General features: G+C 50.0%; 6 protein-coding genes across 6 annotated transcripts; 4 read left to right on the forward strand and 2 right to left on the reverse strand.

Annotated features, from left to right (window-relative positions):
• Positions 1-360: 360 nt before the first annotated feature.
• Positions 361-2,877, forward strand: HO133_007387 (uncharacterized protein; the record flags this gene model as incomplete). The annotated part of the gene is made up of 3 exons (XM_037298278.1): positions 361-967; positions 1,019-1,273; positions 1,322-2,877. 3 exons carry the CDS (start codon positions 361-363, stop codon positions 2,875-2,877), a joined length of 2,418 nt encoding a protein of 805 aa, XP_037156913.1.
• Positions 2,878-3,334: 457 nt separating this feature from the next.
• HO133_007388 (uncharacterized protein) lies at positions 3,335-11,256 on the reverse strand (the record flags this gene model as incomplete). Its single annotated transcript, XM_037298279.1, has 5 exons — positions 3,335-5,758; positions 5,808-10,157; positions 10,205-10,435; positions 10,484-11,184; positions 11,253-11,256. The coding sequence occupies 5 exons, from the start codon at positions 11,254-11,256 to the stop codon at positions 3,335-3,337; spliced, it is 7,710 nt and encodes a 2,569-aa protein (XP_037156914.1).
• Positions 11,257-12,233: 977 nt separating this feature from the next.
• Positions 12,234-14,380, forward strand: HO133_007389 (uncharacterized protein; the record flags this gene model as incomplete). Its single annotated transcript, XM_037298280.1, has 2 exons — positions 12,234-14,024; positions 14,081-14,380. The coding sequence occupies 2 exons, from the start codon at positions 12,234-12,236 to the stop codon at positions 14,378-14,380; spliced, it is 2,091 nt and encodes a 696-aa protein (XP_037156915.1).
• A 2,454-nt stretch (positions 14,381-16,834) lies between these two features.
• Positions 16,835-18,936, forward strand: HO133_007390 (uncharacterized protein; the record flags this gene model as incomplete). Its single annotated transcript, XM_037298281.1, has 4 exons — positions 16,835-17,911; positions 17,964-18,053; positions 18,113-18,576; positions 18,630-18,936. The coding sequence occupies 4 exons, from the start codon at positions 16,835-16,837 to the stop codon at positions 18,934-18,936; spliced, it is 1,938 nt and encodes a 645-aa protein (XP_037156916.1).
• A 557-nt stretch (positions 18,937-19,493) lies between these two features.
• Positions 19,494-20,903, reverse strand: HO133_007391 (uncharacterized protein; the record flags this gene model as incomplete). Its single annotated transcript, XM_037298282.1, has 3 exons — positions 19,494-20,578; positions 20,630-20,774; positions 20,841-20,903. The coding sequence occupies 3 exons, from the start codon at positions 20,901-20,903 to the stop codon at positions 19,494-19,496; spliced, it is 1,293 nt and encodes a 430-aa protein (XP_037156917.1).
• Positions 20,904-21,205: 302 nt separating this feature from the next.
• Positions 21,206-24,113, forward strand: HO133_007392 (uncharacterized protein; the record flags this gene model as incomplete). The annotated part of the gene is made up of 4 exons (XM_037298283.1): positions 21,206-21,365; positions 21,424-21,488; positions 21,557-24,034; positions 24,090-24,113. 4 exons carry the CDS (start codon positions 21,206-21,208, stop codon positions 24,111-24,113), a joined length of 2,727 nt encoding a protein of 908 aa, XP_037156918.1.
• Between the last annotated feature and the right edge of the window lie 103 nt (positions 24,114-24,216).

A 24,216-nucleotide genomic window follows, 5' to 3' on the forward strand; every position in this document is an offset into this window, starting at 1 on the left:
TTCCAAAGAAGAGTACAAATGGTACTTGAACGCCAGGAAAGCTTCAGGAACGAGAGGAACACCAGGCCAACCAGTAGCCAGTGAATTCAGAAAGGATCGAAGCTAGAGTAATCGGGAGGCGGCTCGTGCCGCAGCGCGAACCATAAATAGATGCCCTACCAGGTATCTAATAGGCACCTCGACCGCCAATACCTGCTGATAGCTACCCTGGATATTATTCGTACACGAGTACTGATGAAAAGTTGCGGCATACATCAGATCTGACCTCTTTCTTCCCTCAATGGACTCACGTTCAGCCATAATCAATTGATTGACGATGCGCTCGTGCTATCCCTCAAGCTTCGGGTAGCCGACAAGCAGATGTCTTGGCTTGGGCGAATGTTCACGGGTGACGAAGAGCTTGGAAAGAAAGACGATGACCATAGACCGCACACCAACAATGCTCCATCATCAACATCATCATCATCATGGTCTGCCCGAAAGACTTCGCCGGTATTCCGAAGGAGGAGGATCATTTACGGCATCTGCGCTCTCCTCTTTATCTATGTCTTCGTCAAAAACATTCCAGACGATCTGGGGCCAAGTACACGAGATTTCAATCCCGGGGCCATTCACGTTGGCAAGCTCCCTGAAGGAACGGTAGACCCACCAGCCAAAAAGCCAAAACGTCCTGCAACACCATCCGAGGCAGAGGAACATTATCACGATGGACCCATCAAATTCTACAAGCTGGCTTCATCGCTGCATTCCGTTGCGCGACTAGGCGGTCAACATGAATTCAACAAAAATGTTTTATTCGCTGCGGCGAGCTTGAAAAGCGCTTCCGAGATCATACCACTGGCCTGCGAGATGGCTCGATGGGAGAGGAATGACGTCCACTTCGCCATCATGGGCAGAGATGACATGGAGATACAGGAGATCAAGAGCCTCAACGGGGCTGTCGATGATTGCAATGTTCATTGGCATGGTAGGAAGTGTAACCAGTTTCGACCCATCAATTACTGATCTGGGATTGCAGACGCTCGTCCGGATTACTCTCGTTGGAGTTCAGAATTTCGTATGGAGGTTAGCGTGGAAGCGAGTATGGAACATATTCAGACCTTCGTACACCCTCAGGTTATCGTTATCGACAATCCAAGCAGGGAAGATACTTTCTTCATAACGACGTTGAGGAGCAAGGCGATGGATATCGGCAAGTCAATTATAGAACTGCCATCGGACGCAACGGAGAATATGATGTGGATTACACGGCTTGATAGCGGATCACTTGCAGGTTTGTTCTACTACTCTCAATACGTGTTCGGTCATTGACGACCTCTAGCGTGGTCCACGACCTACATCGACTTGCTCATCCAGGCACCATCAGGCTCGTCGGGATCCCTTGTCCGCCTCCTGAAATCTATCGAAAGCGCAGACTATCTTGGCACGCGACGGCCGCATTTGACTATCGAGCTTCCTGCGGAGATTGACGCTGCCACTTGGAGATATCTCGAGAACTTTGTATGGCCACCGGTGGACTCTTCAGGAGCATCGCACGCTTCACAAGTTTCACTTCGACACCGTATACCTCGTCGGACTTTGACAGAATATGAGGCTTCTGCACGTCTGATTGAGTCATTCTATCCAGTGAGGACGAAAGATTCCCATGTCCTGTTACTGTCTCCTCAAATCGAGCTTTCGCCCTTGTATTACCATTATCTAATATACCATCTACTTGAGTACAAATACTCCGCCCATGGTAAGGAAACCAAGAATTCTCCACACCTCATGGGTATCAGCCTCGAACTCCCCACGCACTTTCTCAACGACAGTGAACCGCTCGTACCGCCCCTAATGGAAAAACCGCCGTCCAATCGCGAAGGTGGCTCACCTGGGGAACCTACACCATTCCTCTGGCAAGCTCCCAACAGTAATGCTGCTCTCTATTTTGGCGACAAGTGGATGGAATTTCACTCTTTCCTCACCGCCCGCCTCTCCAAGCCACCTACAACCCGTACGAAATTGGTCAGCAAGAAGCATCCGTCCTGGCTAGAGTTTCTCCTCGAGTTGATGTGTGCACGCCGTTACTCACTCCTCTACCCCACCATCTCTATCGACGGCGAAGCAATTGCCACCGTTCACGATGAACTCTACCAAGTCCCCGAAGAATTCCCCAGAGAACCTTCTACTCCCGCCTCCGTACCCGAGCTCAATCCCGACGAACCTCTATCTTTGGTCTACGAAAAAAAGGACCGTCCCCCACCCAACACTGAACATTCTCTCTCCTCATCTACCCTGCTCTCAATCCTCCCAAATTCCGGCGATCTCCCTGAAATCCCCAACCTGCCCCTTCTGGCTTTCGACGGCCTGACTCTTACCCAGAAGCAGGCCAATGACGACGCGTGGACGTTCACGGAGGCGTATCGCCGCGACATCGGCGGCTGTAAAGTTGAGGCAGAAATCACGAAACGCGAGCCTAACAGCGCGCTCGACCTTTTCTGTCACCTTGAACAAGTGTACGATCCCATGAACGTCGGAGTGCAACCTCCTAAGAAAACCAATCGTGGAGGTGCTCAGAGAAAGCCTGAGGCAGATGAGGATATCATACCGGCAGAACAGAAGGAAAGTGCGAAAATGGAAGCCTCTGAGCACTTGGCACGACAGGCTGGCAAAGACACAGCCAGCCGGCCCAAAATCAAGGGTGACGACGGCGAAGAGACGCAGAATGAGTTTCACGCTCAGATGGAAAGGCAGAAAAAGCAAGCTGAGCCTGGAGAGGAGAAGATCGCAGAGGATGATGGCAAAGAAGAGGGAGCTGAGGTCAAGAAGCAGGAGCCGAAGAAACCAGCGGAAGATCCGACACCGAAGACCGCGCCAGAGAAGGGGCCCGGTTGGTAAAGACGGAAGCTGTTGGAGGTTCCTCGTGTATAAGTGGCTTGCCGATTTTTTTTTTGGGTCAGTCGCCTCGGTATAGATATCCAATTTTAGTGCCGCACTTTAGCCAGTATGATGACTTACGTTCCTTCCATGATTTCGTGATCGACGAGTACGATCCATCCTGCAGTTGGGAAGGCAAGTGTAGCACCAGGAAATAGTTCGTCCAATTCTTCAGCTAACGTACATGCACAAAGCCGCCAATGGTACAGCGATGCTTCTATAGGTATCACCTTTCATGCCATCCGTTCCAGGGACATACATGTTGCGAACGCCAGTGCAATGCCATAAGAGAGAACACGAGCTCGCTCGCTATCGTACCGCTATGAAGATGCGCCAAGGAATCTAGTAGTACAATGCAACAATGGCGAAAACACCCTGAATGCGGGGGACACATCATCATTCGTGGAGCATACGCATCTCAAAAAGTATCAGCGGGCCTTGATCCCTGATTCTGCAGATAAGCCTCGGGCACTTTGGGTACCCTCGGACTTCCGGGTCCCTGCTGCTGACCCCTGGATTGCGCCCTCAACAGCCCGCGTTGTCTGTAGTCTTTGCCTTCCAGCCCCGGCGCCATTTTCCGGATTGTCGACACGGCGCTGCTAAGGGAGGTGCTTCCTAAAAGCTTGGAGCCATGGCCCGTGGAGCGCTCGTCTTCGGAGAAAGTTTCGTCGCCCTCGTCATCGGAGAAGAGTTCGCTGGCGTTGTTAGATCTGGTCGCCAGGTTGTTGGCTGGAGACGTGACAGAGCGGGAGTGGAGGGTCGGGCGCGTCGGAGGTGGAGCAGCCGTATGCGACATTGTGGTGGATGGCGAAGTGAAGGCTGTGGGTGTCATGATGCCAGGGTCTCTGTTACTTGAGGTCATCCGTGGGTCGGTGAAGCCGTTGTTGAACGATATGACGGAGGCGGTGCGGGCAAGAGATTTGTGAAGGATGGGCGCTGTCTGTTGATCATATATATCGGCGCCATTGTCTAAATCATGATTGTAAGGAGTGACCGTGAGAGTTGAATAGCGATTTGATGCATCATTCTCTACGTCTAGAGAGTCTTCGAAGAAGTCATCGAGGCTGTTGAGCTTAGTGAGGAGGTCGCCCATGCCGCCTTCCATACTAGTATCCGTGTAGGCGTAGGTGTCCTCGGAAACGAGGGTATCGGAACGCTCGAGCGGGAAGTATGAGCCAGGGTTTTCATCATCGGCATGGAATTCGACTTCTGGTGTTGGTATGGCCTCAGCTTGGGTAGAGTCGCTCTGGATGCAGGCAAGGTACACGGCCTGCATGTTTCCTCTTGTATTATTCGAGTGGATGGCCGGGGTTGGTATTGACCACCCCGTTTCCTCTGGAATGCCATACAGACTCTGAGTTTTGTCGTATTCTTTGCGTGTAGTACGGGAGCCCGAGCTAATGAGACTCATCCGCAAATGATGTTTCGACATCGGCGTCTCAGACATAGTCATGATATGGTCCATGACTTCCAATGCTTGTGGGCAATACTGCGTCTGAAGAAGTCGGAGCAAGGGCGAGATCAGGTCCGGGCCATGACTCGCAATCTCTGTCCGACGCGTGTCGACGTTTTGAATAACTGCCAAGAGAACTTCCAAAGTCCTAACTTTGTACCAATGAAGCCGATTAGTGAGGAGCCCGATCAAAAATATCAAGGTCTTGAGCTCCCAGGTTGGGAAAAAGGTCTTTCGAAGCGCGGATAGTATTTGCGTGAGGAAATCGCCGCTTGTCTTGAACCGACTATTTGAAAAAGTATTGAGAACCATCGCGATCTCCTGATTTCCCTGATACTCCGCCACCGATGCCAGTATCTGTGCACTCTGTATGCATTCAAGTCTCTTGTTCGGATCATCGAAAGAATGCAAGAACCGCGGTAGGTTGGCCAGAGTCCCAAAGAGCAGTCGAGTCTCTGTGCCTACCAAATCACTGTCCGGCAAGTGCATCACTCGATCCAAGATCTGAAGAGATTTCTCCAGTGACAAGTCGGACTTCAAGCCTTTGTATACGTGAGGAGTGATGCCCTCAAACGTACCTTGCCACTTATCGGGCTTAGCTTTCTCCAATATCTTGACTACGGCTGGATCGCTCAGATTGACCTTGCCAAGTAGTTTCTCCAGCATCCCAAGGACTTCGATGAATTCTCGCTCATACACGGTATCCATACAAGCGCACGTTGCCCAGAAAAGCTGGGGATATTGTAGCAGGTCCGTCGGCTCCAACGCTTCAATGATGGTCTTCAACGTAGTCAGTATTTCCAGAGAAAAGATCTGTACATCGTAAACTTTATCTGCGATGGTATTTGATAACCGAGCAAGTATATCTGCAAGCATGGGCCGATCGAAGGTGGAGAGGATACAGCGAAAGACTTGAAATGATCGGCAAGCTATGTGCCTGACTGGACATGAAGTGGCCCAGCCAAGCGTCATTCTGACCCACTGCTCCTGTATCTGAGGATATGCAATGGCAAAAAGGCTAACGACCTTGGCGGTAACGTGGGTCATAGAAGCTGGAACCCGACTGCTGTCGTCGATCTCGTCTTTGCCGTTCCACTCCTCGTAAGTCCAGACAACCCTGGGTTCATCTTGCCTAATCGACTCTACAAACAATTCGATAGTCTGTTTGTTGGGTGTCGTGGTGTTGTCGCCAATCTTAGTAATGACAAGTTCGTGGATTAGGTGAACGAGCATTTCGCGGGCTTGTTCTTGCACGAGCAAGGTATAATGATCCCATAGTACGATAACCACCTGCAACAACAGAGGGACGCTTTCCTTGCTAAGTTTCATAGGAGAGACCATGAGGTCAACAAGGAATATCAACGAAAGTTGTCCCAAGGAGAAACCGGACTGTGAAATTTAGCAATCGAATAGAAGATGATGGGCGGGATAATCTTACCTGTTTATTGCCAATCGGCAATGCCTCCGATAGATCTGCGACATATGGCAGGCCCAAGTTATCTGGCGGCAAGACAATAGGATCTCGCTTCTTTTGTACCATGTTTCTGGAATTGATTTGCAAGAGTAGAAATTCGACTACTTTCTGTCCAGCTTGAGTACTCGATAAATAAACAATAATCTGTTTGGCGTAGTCGACAAAGCTCTGCTCTCGCCTGTCTAGGCAGAGAGATATCACAAAATTCAGGACCAGTTGCACGTTTCCCGGATGCGGCCCGGTTGCGAGTGCTTGCCAGAGTGCTTGAATTTCGTTGTGTAAGGCGCCACTAGATTTTGTAGTAATTTCCAAAAGGTTGGCGAGAACCATGTACGATTGAGAAGTTGGGCCACCGCTTGGGTCTATCTGCAGTTCAATGACCTGTATCCAAGGAAGGATAGCTGCCACCATACTGCGTTGACTGTCTGGATGTATGTTCTTGAAATGAACTGCAAATTGAGAAAAGATGAAGAAAGCAAGTTCGGTGTGTTGTGCTGCCAGTCTCTTTGATATCTCAAATTGAGCCAACTTGTAGACCGCCGTGGTTCGGTCTGAGATGCTGATGTCGAAGTCCTGGATCTTGGAACCTTTCTGTTGACGTTGTTCGAAGAGCCGCAGAAGCTTTGCAGACTTCATCCTAATTTCGCCCTTCTCATTTCCCAGTGTGAAAAGCACAGCTCCTAGAATCCTCCAGAAAGCCACGGGGTAGTCGATTTGCTCAAGCAAGACTTTGGTCACCACTTCGAAATAACTCTCCAGAGCTCTTGGAGGGTCTGCTATATAGCATTTCTCAATTGAGTACTCTAAGAGGTAAGCAAAGTCACGATTGTATGTGATAAGGTTATGAAGAGCTCGACGTCCAATGCTATGCAACTTGTCGCTTACTTGTCCAAATATTTGATCAATCCACGAAAGCATCCGGCGAACGTCAAATGACAAGTTGTCTCCCCGGTCGGTTTTGACTCTTATTGGGCCCGCGCAAAGAGCAGCCATGGCACTTAGGGCAGCAGTCCTTAAGTTCCTCTTCTCGATCTCCATTGTCGCTGTGACGTTTGTCTTCTCTCCAGCTTCTTGATGCTGTTCTAGGACGGATTGCCTCATGTTGTCCTCTCGCTGATTGATCCGACCTTGATTGGGAGAATAGCCACACCAGTCTTCCATGAGAGCGAAAGCGGACTTCCTTGATTCGAATGCCATATAACGCGAAGGATCTGGTGTTCGGTTGATGCCGTCGAAAAGCTCTTCCAACAACCCGCAGTATTGACGTCTGAGCTTCTGACACTCCCAGTCATTTTGAATTTCAGCGTCGTTTAGGAAGATCATCAGGTCCTTCGAGTAGGTACAGAGATTGTTGACTATCCACTCGTCCCGCAAGACTGCCGGTTCATGCAGAAAACGCGCAGTTAGTCTATAGACTTGGGTGACCTCTGTCCTGAGGCGGTCTGTGCGAGGATTTCGCCTAGGATTGCTCCCGGTCCGCTGATGGGTGCCAATGCGCTGTTTTGCCTCCTCCTTACACGTAGTCACCGCGTACTGCAAGGACTCCAGTAGCGTTCTATAGAGATTGATATTGATAGAACCCAGAGCAATGACAATTGCATCGCGAATCGAGCTTTGGCCTGCCGTCAAAAGAGGTATGATGTACGCAAACAGAGCTCGGGCTGAGCTAATTTTATCCTGCCCTTGGTGTATTCCCCGGGATATCTTACGGGCATGCTGTGTTTTGTCAAGCTGGCTTTGCGTCTGAGCACCTGGGTTGGTCATTGTTGTACAAGCCATGACTAGGTATAACTTCCACTGCTCGATTATTATCTCTGGTGATGTGGCCCCAAGTCGATTAAGAATGCGTATAGGACCATGGTCCGAGCCTGGCACAGGTCCTCGGACGTCAGAACCTAGCCTAGTGATGCTATCATGCATTTGGAGCAAACGAGCGCAGACAATCTCGCGTCCCAGGGTCGAAGCAAATGGGCAAACTTCAAAACTAAGGCGGATAATGTTGGGAAAAAGTTTTAACCATAGAGTTGCGTCGTAAGAAACATCGCTGCTACACAATTCGATCAAGGTATTCTGTGATATGCTCTTGCGCTTGCCTTTCTGCAATCGACTCCTTTCTGCGACAGTAAGCTGCTCGTCATTAATACTCATGACCCTCTGAGAGTCCCCCTCAAGGATATGTATAATCCTATCGATCTTCCTTCCAAGGGCCACGTCGAAGTCTGTGACGATTTTCAGAACTTTAACGGCAAATGATCTGACTCTCCTCGATTGTGAGCAGAGGAAGAAGATGCCGTGTGATTCAACTTCTTCAACAAGGCTCGCTATACTCGTCAAATCCAGCTGCAAGCTACGACTATCTGATGATCCATCGCCGGTGGGTTCGGTTACACTGTCTTTGGTCTTCCGCTTGATCTCTTCAATCCATATCTGTAGTAACTCGACATAAAGCGTGAGGGTGTTCTCGATGTGCCCGGGGCCAAGCATTCCCTCATCAGACATGGTCGAATACCGAACATCGAAACTAAAAATGAACCTTGCGAATCCAATGGTAACAGGCTGGGCCTGAGCTTGTCGAGCTATGGATTTTAGGGATTGAGTCGATGACACCGCAATGTTGGATTGAACGTGTGCAGTGGCTGTGCAGAGGAGGTTGATAAGAGCATTGAATTGAACGTGTGCTGACAAACAGCGGGGCAAAGCCTGCAAAGCAACGTGGAAAAGTTCATAAAATCCATGCCTATGCTCTGCTAATCCCACGTGTTCATCTCTACGACCAAAGGTGAAGCTCTCAGTTAGTGGTGTTTTGGGTGTGAGTCCGCCGAACTTTTCGTCCAATACTACCTGTCCCCCAAAAGCGTTGTCACACATCACTGTGATCTTCCCAATTATTTCACAGAATCGGCCAAAAAACTCTCTTGCCGAGTCACCAAGCTTGGATATGTTCATGGGTCGCGAAAGTTGGTCTTTCTCAAGATCAAAAGTGTTTCTTGGCCCTCCAGATGGCTGAGAGCTGTGCAAAACTCCGGGGACTGTGCGAGAATCCATTGCTAGACCCCCACCATTGAACCGCGGGAATGGTGGGCGACCGTGCTCTACCTTCTCCAAGTCGGCCATGATGGCCAGGAAGGCCTTTATACCGATCACCATCTTTTCTGGCTCTAGCTGCTCGATTTTGGTATCTTTCCCGGGGCTGAAGAGATCAGCGCTGATCAAGGGAGATATAATGGTCCTGAAACAGAACTCTTGCTGGCGATACCCAATAATTCGGATAAGTTCGATTATAGGCTCCGAGTAAGTTGGATCGTTGGAGAGATAGGACTTTTTGCCTGACGGAAGGACAACCTTCATCACGTCATCGAGCTTGCGTATGATGGAGCTGGAAGGTTCAGAGACACGTTCAAGATACGTCCAAACTAGCCGACAGATGCCTTGAAGGGCATACTCTCGGGACGTTCGGTCTTTGAGTTTTCCTTGGAGAGAAGTTGCGACCGTGAGCCATTGGCCGGCGAAATACTCGGTTGGAGATGCACAAAGAAGTACTGTAGAGAGGCGGAATGCCTCGGGCCAGTGTCGAGGCTTGACTATCATTTGAGAGACTCGCGAATTCACCCTGTTTAGAAAATCCTTGAATTTCTGGACATTGACCTGTGGGCCCCAGCGGGCTGCAATCGGCATTACAAGGTCCTCTAGTGTCTGGCAGTAGGAATGTTTAATTTGAGGGCCATGTGAATTGAGAAAGAACTCCCCCAGAGTTAGGAGAAAGTCACATGAATCCCTCCAGGGCCCCTCCGGCTGAGTCTTGATGTGAAGATGCTGCATTGCCAGGATAAGAAGTTCAACCTTCCTTTCAACTTGACTCGTTACAACTCCCTTGACACCTAAGTCGTGTTGATACATCCTCAACTCATTGATGAAGCGTTGGCTTACGCTTCGCAGATTGGGACTGCTCATGACACCCAGAAGTTGGCTGAAGATTTTCCAGTTGACGGCCCGGAACGGGAAATTCCGGAAATGCTCCGGCTCCGTGTTCTTGAGCTGGACAAATATTATATCCTCAATCTTATCAGCTAGCCCAGGGTTGAGTCGAACGACGTCAGTCTGGTTGTAGACTTCGATCAAGACCCTGCAAAGAAGGTAGATCGATACTTGTGAACGCTGTTCTGCTTGTGTAGCAAAATCTGCAAGCGAAAGCGACGCTGAGTAGTTTGGGTCTTCTTCACTGGAGCTGGTTTGGCTCAAGTCTGCAAACAGCATATGCGACGGTTCTGTAGTACGCCGTGGAAGCCCTCTTGTTACTGGATTGGGTGACCTAGACTGAAACGTATAAGCGTTGCGATCAGATTCAGGGTCAGAGCACCAACATGATTGAGTCTCTCCTTAGCCTTCATAGCCTGGTCACCTTTAGCTTTCCTCCAGTACATGATGGTATCAACCAACGGTTTTGGCTTTTGCCGATTGATGTGTGCAAGAGCTGAGATCAGCTGGTCAAAATCGGGATCGACTCCTGCCCCACAGATGTGTTCGAGATAGTCCGGTTTGTCTGATGTTTTAAGGACGCACTGATCGATCTTGTGATCGGCTTGCACAACGAACTACGGGTCTTGTTAGAACGAGGTCTTTTGAAAGATCTGCTCGCTGACCTTATTGAAGAGGTGATGAAGAGCGTATTCTCCCACAGACTTTTGCTCTTGGCTATGTTTTGACAGTGACCGTTGAGGGTCATGTCCCCTGCGAACCTTGACACTCTGTGTTCGATCGAGCCGCCTTTGCGTCAATGTGCCACCACTTAGATCCCCCATGTCCTGGTCCCCGATCAACGTCGATGTAGTAGAGCTATGCAATGAGCCATTGGCTGCGCTTGATGTTGACTCAGTAGGACGCCGTGAAGTAACACCGCGATGGATCATGGTGTGGTTCGAGATATCAGGCAGTCCTGGATTAGAACTCGCAGAGCTTGGAGTTTCCGGACTCAAAGGGCTAGTCGTCGGCGACGACACAAACCCCGCATTGCGGGCCTGCAAATAGGCGCCTTGAGCCCTTGATGTCTGACGGTAGTGTCCTTGGGTTACAGAAGGCTGACGTTCAAGCCCGACATCAAGACCCGCAGGCGACCGTACTGCCCCAGTTGAGGACTGAGACCGGGGTGATAGCGCGATACCAGGCTGTTGCGTTTGTATATTGAATACTCCATTTGCAGGTGCGGGACCACGTCCCCTAGACAGGTCTCGTGAATGGCTTCGAAAGGCGTCCGAGTCCTTATTGTCCTGGTTTACGTAGGATGGGCCAGGGTTTGGGTTGTTAACCGGGGGGTACTGTCGCCCGTTCAGAGGTTGAGCTCCTGCTGTAGAGAAGAGTTGTTCATAAGCTTCACCCATGGATCCATTAGAGAGTGCTACAGTATCTACTCACCCATACTGCATCTTCTAGTGAGACAACTTGACACGCTAGCCTATCTCTGCATAGACCCGCTGATTGGGTGATGTTCCAACATGGCGCAGTGACAGATGTCTCCAAAAATCCGTGTTGTTTGATGCTGTGTAGGACGTGGCTTGCCGCGCCAGGGGGGGGTTGTGTCGGAAGGCAGGTACTTCTCTGTGAGAGGATATCTTGCGGATAGACAATTGCGTACCGAACAGCGTAATTATGTTGACATGGACATGTTGAAAACAGGTTGACCAGACATTGTCTGACAGCACATGGTTCAATAAAGGTAAGGTAAGGTACCCATACACCCATATAGCCGGGTGCCTTTGTCTCCACGCTAAGAAGTCACTTAGGTATCGATAAGCGACGGCCAACCATTTGACAGGAGGGTCTATTTTCAGTAGAGTCACTAAAAGTATATGCTGAGAGACCTGCAGTCAAATATTTACGACAATTATCCTTCAAATTTCGCCATTTCAATGGTCTCCACCAAGTAAAGTATAGATAAAACAATTGAGGCTTCCTGTGTACCACTGTAGAGTACAGTAATCTATTACTCTACCAAAGCTCTCAAAGCAGGGTCGCCTTGGCGCCGGAAAGATCAACGCCGAACCATTTCGGTGATTTTGGTGATCTGAGGAGATCTAAATAAACGGATGACACCTCCATTGCCTCCAACCAAAAGTGGCTTCTCCATCTGACTACATGATCTGACAAAGACCCAGTCTTGACAGTCTGTCTCTCCCTCCACTTACACTTCCTCCTGATTCTTCTCCTGTATACCACCTTTCTGCCCTGCAGGGCAATCTGAAGAAGTACCTTAGCCAGCATTGCGGCTGATGTGCCACATAGCACGAATCTAATTTTCTTGTATTTTTTACGGCCCTACACTAGCAACAGAACAGCTGATTGGCTTCGGAGAGTAGCATCGCTGGTGAAGGTGATCGCAGACTCACACCAACGAAGATGGCGCAACTCGACACTCTTGATCTAATTGTCCTCGCCGTCCTCCTGGCCGGCACTGTGGCATACTTCACTAAAGGAACATACTGGGGAATACCGAAAGATCCCTACGCGGTAGCTTATTCCTCAGCCAATGGCGCGAAAGCAGGCAAGACGAGAAACATACTGGAGAAGATGGACGAGTCGGAAAAGAACTGTGTTGTGTTCTATGGCTCCCAAACGGGCACGGCAGAAGATTATGCTTCGAGGTTATCCAAAGAGGGATCCCAAAGATTTGGCCTCAAAACCATGGTTGCGGATCTGGAAGACTACGATTACGAGAACCTCGACACTTTCCCCAACGATAAGCTAGCAGTGTTTGTCCTTGCCACGTACGGCGAAGGCGAACCCACAGACAACGCCGTGGACTTTTACGAATTCGTGATCAAAGAAGATGTGTCCTTCAGCAATGGGGGTGGCGTGGACGAAAAGCCGCTGCAAAATCTGAAATTTGTCGCCTTTGGGCTTGGGAATAATACATATGAACACTACAATTCCATGGTCCGCAGAGTCAACGATGCTTTGGTCAAGCTTGGGGCTTCTAGAATCGGTACAGCTGGAGAAGGCGATGACGGTGCGGGTACAATGGAGGAAGACTTCCTTGCTTGGAAAGAACCTATGTGGACCGAGCTATCCGAGAAGATGGGTCTTGAAGAGCGAGAAGCGGTCTATGAGCCTGTATTCAGCATCACTGAGAGGGATGACCTGGACGCGAACGCAGATGAGGTATACCTGGGCGAGCCGAACAAACATCACCTCGAAGGCAGCCAGAAAGGCCCCTACAATTCCCACAACCCATATATTGCGCCTATTGCGGAATCCAGGGAGGTCTTCACCGTCAAAGATCGAAACTGTCTACACATGGAGATCGACATTAAGGGTTCAAACCTGACCTACCAGACTGGCGATCATATAGCCGTATGGCCTACCAATGCAGGCGTAGAGGTTGATAGGATGATCAACGTTCTTGGGCTCTCGGAAAAGCGTCACTGCGTCATCAGTGTCAAGGGCCTCGATCCCACAGCCAAAGTACCCTTCCCTACACCTACAACGTACGACGCAGCAATCCGCTACCACATGGAAATATGCGGTGCCGCCTCTCGGCAATTCGTCTCCTCTCTCGCCCCCTTCGCGCCAAACGAACAGACAAAAGCAGAAATGACGAGGCTCGGCAATGACAAAGATTACTTCTCGGACAAAGTGTCGTCTCAATACCTAAACATTGCACAAGTGCTTGAGAAAGTAGACAGTGTCAACAAGTGGAGCAACATTCCTTTCTCCATCATGATCGAAGGCATCCACAAAATTCAACCACGCTATTATTCCATTTCCTCTTCGTCGTTGGTTCAAAAAGACAAGATTTCCATTACCGCCGTCGTTGAGACGATCCGCGTTCCAGGATCCGAGAACATTGTCAAAGGCGTTACCACAAATTACCTGCTAGCTCTCAAACAGAAGCAACATGGTGATCCGAATCCTGATCCGCATGGCTTGACATATGCCATCACTGGCCCAAGAAACAAGTACAATGGCTGCCACGTCCCCGTCCACGTCCGTCACTCGAACTTCAAACTCCCATCGGACCCATCAAAGCCGATAATAATGATTGGCCCTGGCTCCGGCGTTGCACCTTTCCGGGGGTTCATTCAGGAGAGGGCTGCTCAAGCAGAGGCGGGTGAAAAGGTTGGCCAGACGATCTTGTTCTATGGGTGCAGGAAAAGTTCTGAAGACTTCCTCTACAAGGAAGAGTGGGAGGTGAGATACGACTGCCTTTGCCCTGCGCTCGTTGAAAGGATACTGATTTTCGATAGCACTACAAACAAGCTCTTGGCTCGTCGTTCACACTCATCACGGCTTTCTCCCGCGAACAGAGAGAAAAGGTCTACGTACAACAGCGTCTGCAGGAGAATGCCGCTCTCGTCAATCAGCTGCTGGAGAAGGAGAAGGGAAACTTTTACGTTTGTGGAGACGCATCTAATATGGCCAGAGCGGTCAGTGATGTGTTGGGGAAAATTGTCAGTGAGCAAAGAGGGGTGAGCATTGAGAAAGGAGAAGAGATTGTGAAAATGATGAGGAGTAGTAATCAGTATCAGGAGGATGTGTGGTCGTAGGCAGGGAAGGGACTGGGTATATGGAGAACTGACGAACTTGTTTAACATCGGCTCGCGGTGAGAAACTGTTACATAGACGCCAGTCAATGCTATAGAATGATTTGTCTTCTGGCCTTTAGATGCTACAATATTAATCTTTTCAGAATTGAAAGCAACATAAAATCGTTACTGGCCTTTGGCAGTACAGAGTATTATACTAAAAAAAAATCGGACATCATACGCGCCCAGACAGTTCCGAGTTGCTTTGTTCTGGCAGCGTGGATACTGCCGGGGTTGGTTATGTGAAATATGGCCAGCAAAGAGGATAAACATTGTGGAGAGTTGTGATACCGGGGAAGGTTGAAAGTAGCGGTGGGAAAGAGTGCAGTCGTGGAAGTCGATGTTATCCGAGCTTCTTGGGGACTGCTCCTGAGACATGCGCCTTTCCCTACCGCAGCAAGGGAGGTCATGTGAGATTGGTTTTCCAAAATTCCACTTCCTGATTGGCCAGCAAAGTATTGTGTTGGAGGCCACGGAGAAAACACATCAGCCAGCGTCTCACCCGGCAATGTCGCTATTAGGCAATGCCCGGAGGAAGATGCAGATTGCATGAAACCCTCACGAAACCCAATTGCAGAGTGAGCTGGCAAGCTCGCTTGCGGAGAAGTCTCCGATCCCACTATAATAAGAATAGCGTATCAGCTAACAACGCATTGCCAACGACAACGTTGTCAAGACCTGTTAAGAGACTCAAAGCCTCTTTGATGGTGGTTATTGCAGAGTAGGGATCTTGTCGCGGCGGCCGATGAACCAAGCAAATTGCTAGAATCGCCGCGCTTAGCGCTCTCCCGACAATCCTCGAGGCTTAAGGGCTTGATGCTTTATTCGCAGTGTTCATGCCTCCTCGGCCTTCAATCTCAGCAGGAGATACATACAGTACTAACGCGGCCGTGATCGGACTCATGATGGTTGTAATGAGACATTCCAGGCTGAATGATTAATTCGACTTGCCATCAATTAGTGGAAGTGGAGAGCCAATGAGCCCAGTTGAACGGTGTAAGAGGCACTTTGGACATCAGATCTAATCATAGACCGTGCTGCAAGGGATCCGTTTTGGCTCTGTGCTGTCATCGACCACCCCTGTCACCCCGTTGTATTCGTACTCCCCGTCCGATGGCCGAGTAGATCTCGAGCGGAAGCCACCCATAGCAGATCACGGAATTGAAACAAATTGTGTCGCGGCAGCTCGAACTGTACTTCACGCTCGATTTGACTTATGAATACAGCTTTATCACAGACCGTAAGGCTGCAGGAAAGAGGCTCAAGTCTGCATACGGTGAGGCTTTAAGCGTACCTCTTGTTTTCTTCAACGATGCAAAATAAGGCATCAAAAGCTCAACTCTCACATTGACGTAACAGAAGAGAAGTGGAAATATCAGCATTATGCTCACAAATAAGGTTCCTCTTATGTTATGCATGCATCTGAAATTTCTCCTGGGCTCCCCGAGGGTCATGTTGTTCCCTTAAAAACGTAGCTTCTGTTCCATTGCGCATATCGAGGTTGCTTCGTGCTTCATGCTTCATGACTGCAAACAAAATGGCGAGGTCGGTTGTCATTGCAGTTGATAACCCCAAAAGAGTCATCGTTGACAAGGCGACCTGCCGTGTTCTGCCTTCCTAGAGAGTTCCTTCCTCGAACAATATCTTGTCTCTCTGGCGGTTACCTTCTTAGCTTAGTCTTATTTACACAAGCACCTTCCCCACCCAACTCTTCTTTTCTCTTTCTCTCTATGTCCTCTCAATTCTTTCTCCCATCATCCGCTACAGCTCTTTGCACATCCATCTCAATTATTGGCAAATAGCTTGTCCATACTCTCTGTATTCTCCGTACCTTTTGCTCACATCGTATCCACCTTGCTACTCATCTCCGTCACCATCCAAACACTCTCTGTAAGATCACTGCATCCTCTTCTACGCTCATGACAAGCTGCTCATACACCTCACAGTGTCCTCTACAGCGTCTACTTCTTCACCATTTGCTGTACTCTACCTGGAGCATATCCTCGGCATCACTGTGAGTGGCCTCTCTCAGCACTGCCTTCACACCATGCTGATGGGCAGTAGTTGCTGCAGGCTTCCACGGAATAGCCATACCAAGTCTGAGCCATTTCTCTCAACAATGCAGAAGAACATGTCTCGTAAGTCTGCCGGCATAGATTACTTCTTTCCCGCCCTCCATGTATACTACGATTGTCCGTGAAAGTCCTTCATCACTTCCCTTCTCTTGTCTAGCCACCTGCCAGCTCTACCATTGAGCATGTCAGAGAGACCAAGGGTACACCCCAGCCGCCAAGACAAGCGTCTGTCTCTACTTGAACATCTGTACATGGCTGCATCTTTTATTCAACCCTACACTGTTTCGAAGAGTACACCAGGCTTACTCTTTTTCTTAATGCAGGTACTTACTACGGCAATATGCCTGCCACTCTCTCCGGCCAGACATTGGCTCCAGGCCAGAACCTATATGGCAACATGCACGCCCCATTTTCCGGACAGCCTCTTGCTCCAAATCCTATGGCGAACATGCATCTTGATAATACCAGTTCCGGACTGGATAATCTCGCTGGAGCCTTCGAGAACCTCAACCTCCGCAATGGAGCCCAGATGGGACAAGCTAAGCCGAGCAACACGGGAATGCAAATGGGCGAGTCAAACATGACTTCCATGCTCTACCAGCTCCCAGACGGCACCTACATGTTTGCTGGCCCCAATGCTGTTCAAGGCAATTACCCCCAGTATCCTGCTCCGTACAACATGGCCGTGACGCATCCCACCCAATATCAGCAAGCAACTTACCAAGGTATCCCTTCTACTGGTGCACCAATCGGGCCACACACGCCTCGAAACTACTCTTGGATGCCTTCCCAGAATTTGCCCCATGTGCCCGACCTTGTAGCGCCTCGCCGTACTTCTTGGTCATCAACCGAAGAGCTGAGCCCACAGACGCCCGTTGACGGCTATCAGCCAGCCATCCTTGTCTCGGGACACTCTCCCAGTGATTGGAGCACAAACCCTTCACCGCTCTCAGGACAGCTCCCAAACAACCAACAGATATGCAGACAGCCGAATGGCGAGTACGCCATCGCCGATTTCTGGGTATGGACGCAAGCGGATCCAGCCATCCCTACCCCAATCCCTGCATGGCGAAGCGGGCCTGATGGTGGGCGCGGTAGCCTCGACAAGATCCTAGACAATCGAGATGGGACAACTAACGTCTACGTTCGTGGTCTCCGCCCTGATACAACCGACGAATTGCTTGCGGATTACGGCCGCCGCTTTGGAGAGATCGTGAGCCAAAAGGCAATCATCGACATGTCCAATAACACTTGCAAAGGGTACAGCACGCACATTCTATGGTCAAACCCATGGAGTATCAAGAAGAACGCTGACATCGGATGCAGATTCGGGTTCATCAAATACAACAGCTACTTCGACGCCGAAAACTGCATTCGTGCGTTCTTCTACCTCGGGTACGAGGCGAAGTTTGCGAGGGTACATAGCGTCCCTCTGGTCAATGTCTGTCTCATTGCTGACCCGACTCCAGCAATCCCACAATGCACGGCTCAAGGAACTAGCCGATCCCAAAAATAACAACTTATACGTCTCGAATCTGCCCAGACTTTGGAATGACAAGGTCAGTACCGCTTTTCTGACCAGAGAGATTTGAATGACGCGTTCTAACTCTGGCTACAGGATTTCGAGAACTTGTTCAAGAACGTGTATCCGGACTATCACATTCTAGAACAGCGGATTTTGAAGGATGGGAATGGCATCAGCCGTGGGGTTGGGTTTGCTCGGTATGTACCCAGACCGTTCGTAGCACTTGCACGCTCACAAAAGTCCAGATTCGAGTCACCGGAGATCTGCGAACATGTCATTCGCACCTTCAACAACATGACCGTCGGCGAAGGGAAGCATGCCACCGAATTGCAGATTCGCTATGCCGATACCGAGAAGCAGAAACAGCTCAAGACTTGTACGGCGGAGAGACGCCAGTTCAAGACGAACGAGTACAATGAAGCCGTCTACGGACCAGGCTCGCCTTACGGGTTCTACTCTCCCGTCTCGGCTACCTTCCAAAGCCCTGTGCCAGTACGTCCACCTGGGACAAGTGGAGCATGGAGCAACCAGTCGTCAGCTTCCTCAATCTCGCCAGCGTAAATTTTCTGCCTTCCCTCTTGTAATCAGCATTGATACTAATACTTACAAGTTATGTTGGATATCCAAACTCAGTACTCAATGGCCGCCAAGGTACCAACGGGTTGCTTCCCAATGCCGCGGTCAAGTTCGAAGGCCCAGCTCCAGTGCGTCGCACCACTCACATCAAGATCGAGAGTCCCAGTGTTGTAGCCGCAGCCAAGAAAGCAGCTGCCGAGGTCGTCGAGGATGAATCGCCTGATGGCGAATCATCCTCGACATCGGATGAAGACACCCTAGTCTGCAAATCTAAATCCAGCAAGACTTGCAGTGGCACCGGTGGCGACATCCCCTCGTCGCCAACCAAGTCCAAACTCTGAGCCATGCTGCTTTTATCAGGGAATCGTCCACGGTAACCACGCCCAGCGCCGCCTGTATGCCATTCATCAGACAGTATCTCATTGTACTCTTCTCTGGTCACCGGTTGATGACCATTTCGCAACTGATACTACCATTACGACAGCAACATGCATCACGTCTAAAAGTCCTTGAGGATACGAAAACGTTTCTTTGGCACGATCCGCTTCTCAGCAAGTCTCCTACCTCAATTCAGCATTACGACTAATATCAGAATCCTTAGCCTTACATCAATCTTGGCACGCGATGTGGCCTTGGCCGGCTCAACCAACATGTTCTTACGATGGGTGGTCTCCTCAAGCATTTCAGCGGCATATCCCCCGGGCGTCATTTTATGGTCTTCGGACGAGCAGGTGATTGGAGGATCAAGTGTGACTTCTGTTTCCTGACGCGTTCCTCTCGTTGAGGTTGCTTCAGCTTCACCAAACTATAGATTAGCATTAGCTCTCATGAACGTTGGCTCTTTCGCTCTCAAACAATGACTAAACATGCACTTGTGTGAATCGTATTCCTGAGATATTCATTTGTTTTCCTCTAATGTTACCGCAGCGGCGTTAGTAGCTAGAGCATTTGACTCTTTGTGAGACGCTTCGGACTCAACTTCATTACTGGGCTTGAAAAGGCCATCATTACCATCACTACCTCTTAAGTCTTGAGATAAGTCGTCAGACGACTCTTCTGCACCCGAAGAAGTGCCAGAAGCATCAGAGTCACCTTCCCCGGTGTGACCGCTTCCTTCATAACTGACATCTCCTTCCACGCCGACTTCCTGCATATACTTCTCCAATTCTTTCGCCATCTTCTTAGAGAAGCCTGAGGCCTCAACCTCAACGTCTAATCTTTTGCCTTTGGGGGCACCAGCGAGCATTTTTGCATCAGCAAAAAAAGGGCCCGGCTCGTCGCTCACAAAGTTGAACCGCCTCTCGAAAAAACGTTTGATACAGTTGATATCACGGTCGAAGTACATTTCGGCATTTGTATGGTCGATGGAGACCATTTGGGGGAAGTCAATTATGACGGGCGTAAGTGTGATGGCTGGCTTGGAGTCTGGTATATCTGTCTTGGTGTCGCCAGATGTTTCAACAGCCGGTATCTCATCCTCTCGTATCAGGATATTAAACTCGTTGAAGTCCCCATGTATCAACCCAAAGCTCGCCAGGCGTAGCACAATGTCAATCAATTCCGCATATAAGCCAGCCGGATTCGGCACCTCTTGTATTTGCCTCAGAGGAAAAGCATCAATCAACTCCATCACCACCGTATGCCTACTCTGCGCCACAGGCTCTGGCACCCTAAAGCCGTTCTCCCTCAGGACCTTCATGAACGTAAACTCCTTGAGCGCGGACAGCCGGCTCATGTACATCCAGCTCGCGTTGCTGCGGTGCCTGAGGTAGTCACGGTTGTTCTTGATGCTGCGGAAGGATATGCGGCCCAGGCGGTGGATTTTCAGAACAAATTGCCTGCCGGTGGAGGAGGCTACGACGTAGATGTCGGATTCTTTGCCCACGCCGATGCAGTTGCCGGTCGAGTACAAAGTTTGCCGTTTGAGATGTGTGTGCAGGGCGAGATAGTCAAGGCCGCCGTAGGTGAGACGGTACCCGTCGTCTGGTGGGTGTCAGTAGAGCCTCTGAACCTTGAGACTTGGGTGTAAATCACATTTCGCGTTCTTCATCCTAGCAATGAGATTGGCCTTTGCGAGCGTTGAGATGCACTTGTGAACCCCGCTTCCACCGCGTAGGCCCGAGAGTTGGGTGATTAAGGGCGTGGGGACTATCTCGTGGTTTTTGCTGCCCATTTCCACCTAGGCGTGTCTGGTCAGCTGTTAGTCCTGGTTGTTGAGAGCTGAGGGGCGAGGAGATTGACGTACGGCGGTGAGGACTCGCCAGTCCTCTGTGGTGAGGTAGCGGAGGGCTTTGGTGTCGAGCTTCATGGTGGGCGACTCTGTAGAGGATTGGCCTGGGAGTGTGAATTGTGGTAGAATGGTTATTGTGTGCTACGGCCAGAAGTTCGGCCTTGGCGGCGGCTGAAGATCGCCTCCGGAGCTTCAACGCGCTACCATAATCAATACCTTACCTGCATCTGTGAGCTACTTCATTGAGGATTCTTTCTCATATCGGTTTGGGTGGCACCTCTTATTATCCTTCCGAGATCCATTCACGTTTGAAGCTGCCCTAGTCTTCGATCTGCTTCGGCAAATAACACGCCCAGAAACTCTGTTCGCCAGCGGCGAGCATGGCAAAAGAGAATGGAGCCCCGACAGCTGCTGAGAAGGGAAAGGGCAAGATGGAGGACGAGAAGCCTTCAGATAGTCCCAAAAAACAAGATGACACAAAGAAGGACAAGGATGGCAAGCCCATAGCAAACGGCAAGCCAGGCGATGAGCCTTTGGAAGGTATGCTGTCTTACAAAGTGCCCGGATGGAACCTTGCTGACCAGATCTGTGCAAACAGAGGAATTAAATGAAGAGGATCAAAATCTGAAAAATGAGCTGGAGATGCTGGTCGCTCGTCTACATGTAAGTATATCTACAGTTATGACTTCTATAGTCCATGTACCCTTATGCTGATCGATGTATTTTTGTAGGAGTCAGATACCAGCCTCTACATACCTGCGCTTGATGCCATCAAAGATTTCATAAAAACCTCGACGTCGTCTATGACAGCTGTACCAAAGCCGCTGAAATTCCTCCGACCTCATTATGAAGACCTGACTAAAACCTTCGAGCAATGGCCGGAAGGCAAGGATAAGGAACATCTTGCAGATGTCCTTTCAGTGCTCGGTATGACGCAAGGAGATGAGGAAAAGTTGGACACCCTTAAGTACCGTCTGCTTGCGCCTTCGGAGGACCTGGGCTCCTGGGGCCACGAATATGTCCGGCATCTGGCACTCGAGATTGGCCAGGATTATCAGCGAAGAATGACGGACGACGAGGATGCCCAAGATCTGGTCGAGCTCGCAAGGACGCTTGTACCATATTTTCTGAGTCACAATGCTGAAGCCGACGCCGTGGATATCTTGAGTGAGCTTGAGAGGATTCAGGAGATCCCGCAGTATCTGGATGAAAATACCTATCCGAGGGTCTGCCTTTATATGGTCAGCATGGTGAATCTCCTGACATACCCTGAAGACCAACAATTCCTAAGGACCGCCCACGACATCTACACATCCTACAACAAACTCCCACAAGCAACGGTACTTGCAATCCGATTAAATGATACCGACCTCATCCACCAAGACTTTGAATCGACCAAAGACCTAGCACTCAAAAAGCAAATGGCACTTTTGGTTGCTCGACAGCAGATCTGGCTCGAGCCTTCCCTAGGAGCGGAAACGGATGAAGAGCTGGCAGCGTGTCTTACCAATGCCAAACTTCCAGATTACTTCAAGACACTGGCGAAGGAACTGAACATCCTTGAGCCCAAAATGCCTGAAGAAATCTACAAAAGCCATCTGGAAAGCACTCGAACAGCAGGCCTTACAAATATTGACTCGTACAGACACAATCTCGCCAGTGCCTTCGTCAATGCCTTTACCAACGCAGGGTTCGGCAAGGACAAAATGATGCTGATTGAGGGCGAAAAGACGAACTGGGTCTGGAAAACGAAGGATGATGGCATGATGGCCACAGCAGCATCAATGGGAATGCTGCTACAGTGGGAAGGTACTGACGGGTTGGAACAAGTCAACCCATTCCTCTTAGCGGAGGACGACAATATCAAAGCCGGTGCGTTCCTCGCGGTTGGAATTATGAATTCAGGCATACGCGATGAAACCGACTCATCTATTTCTCTCCTCGGCGTCGAGGAAACCCTCGGAGCCAAGAGTGTACTGATACGAATGGGCTCAATCATGGGCCTTGGGCTGGCTTATGCAAACACCAACAAAGAGGAGCTTTTGGAGTTGCTTCTTCCCATAGTCGAAGATACGTCACTGGATATGCAAATCTCAGCTATGGCAGCACTATCTCTTGGTCTTATCTTCGTCGGATCGTCAAATGACCGAGTCAGTGAGGCCATCATTACTACGCTTTTAGACGAGGAGCGACAAAAGCAATTGAAGGACAAGTGGACACGTTTCATGTCGCTGGGACTTGCCTTACTGTTTTTTGGCCGCCAGGAAGAAGTAGAGGTTATTCTGGAGACTCTCAAGGCTATCGAACACCCAATGGCAAAGCCCGCAGCAGTCCTCGCGGAAGTCTGTGCATGGGCAGGTACAGGGACGGTACTGAAGTTGCAAGAGCTGCTTCACCTTTGCAACGAGCACATCGAAGATGGCGATGACAAGAAGGGAGACGAGCTCATCCAAACATATGCCGTGCTCGGTCTATCACTGATTTCAATGGGTGAAGAGGTAGGCCAAGAGATGGTCCTACGACAGTTTGGCCATCTCATGCACTATGGGGAAGCCAACATACGAAAAGCAGTCCCACTCGCGATGGGTCTCATCAGCCCAAGTAATCCACAGATGAAGGTCTACGACACACTTTCAAGATATACCCACGACAATGACAATGACGTGGCAATCAACGCCATATTTGCAATGGGTCTCCTCGGAGCAGGTACCAACAACGCAAGATTGGCCCAGCTACTGAGACAACTTGCAAGCTACTACCACCGAGATCAGAACTCGTTGTTCATGGTCCGAATAGCGCAAGGTCTTCTACACATGGGCAAGGGTACAATGTCCATAAATCCTTTCCACACTGACCGACAGATCCTCTCGCGCGTCGCGGCTGCCGGTCTGCTGACCGTCCTGGTGGCTATGATCGATGCCAAGTCGTTTATCCTCGCCGATTCTCATTACCTGCTTTACTTTATTGTCACCGCTATGCATCCGAGATTCTTAGTAACGCTGGACGAGGACTTGAAGCCCTTACAGGTGAACGTACGAGTCGGTCAGGCTGTGGATGTGGTAGGACAGGCAGGTCGACCGAAGACCATTACAGGGTGGCAGACGCAAAGTACGCCGGTGCTGCTGGCATATGGAGAGAGGGCGGAGTTGGAGGACGAGCAGTATATCAGTCTGGCGAGCAATTTGGAGGGTCTTGTTATTTTGAGAAAGGTAAGGGATTCCGACCCCTGATTTTTCAGCCAGAAGCGGACTGACATTTCCTCAGAATCCCGCATGGGAAGAGGGATAGATAGATGGTCGAGCGGCCACGCCTAATCATGATATGCTAGCAAAGCGCTACTTTGTACAAAATAGAAGCGTGCATCGAAGGAGCCCCAGTCAAGCAGCTCTTC

The sequence above is a fragment of the Letharia lupina genome, assembly GCF_014066315.1.
Source record: "Letharia lupina isolate WasteWater1 chromosome Unknown contig_3, whole genome shotgun sequence".
Taxonomy (NCBI): Eukaryota; Fungi; Ascomycota; class Lecanoromycetes; order Lecanorales; family Parmeliaceae; genus Letharia; species Letharia lupina.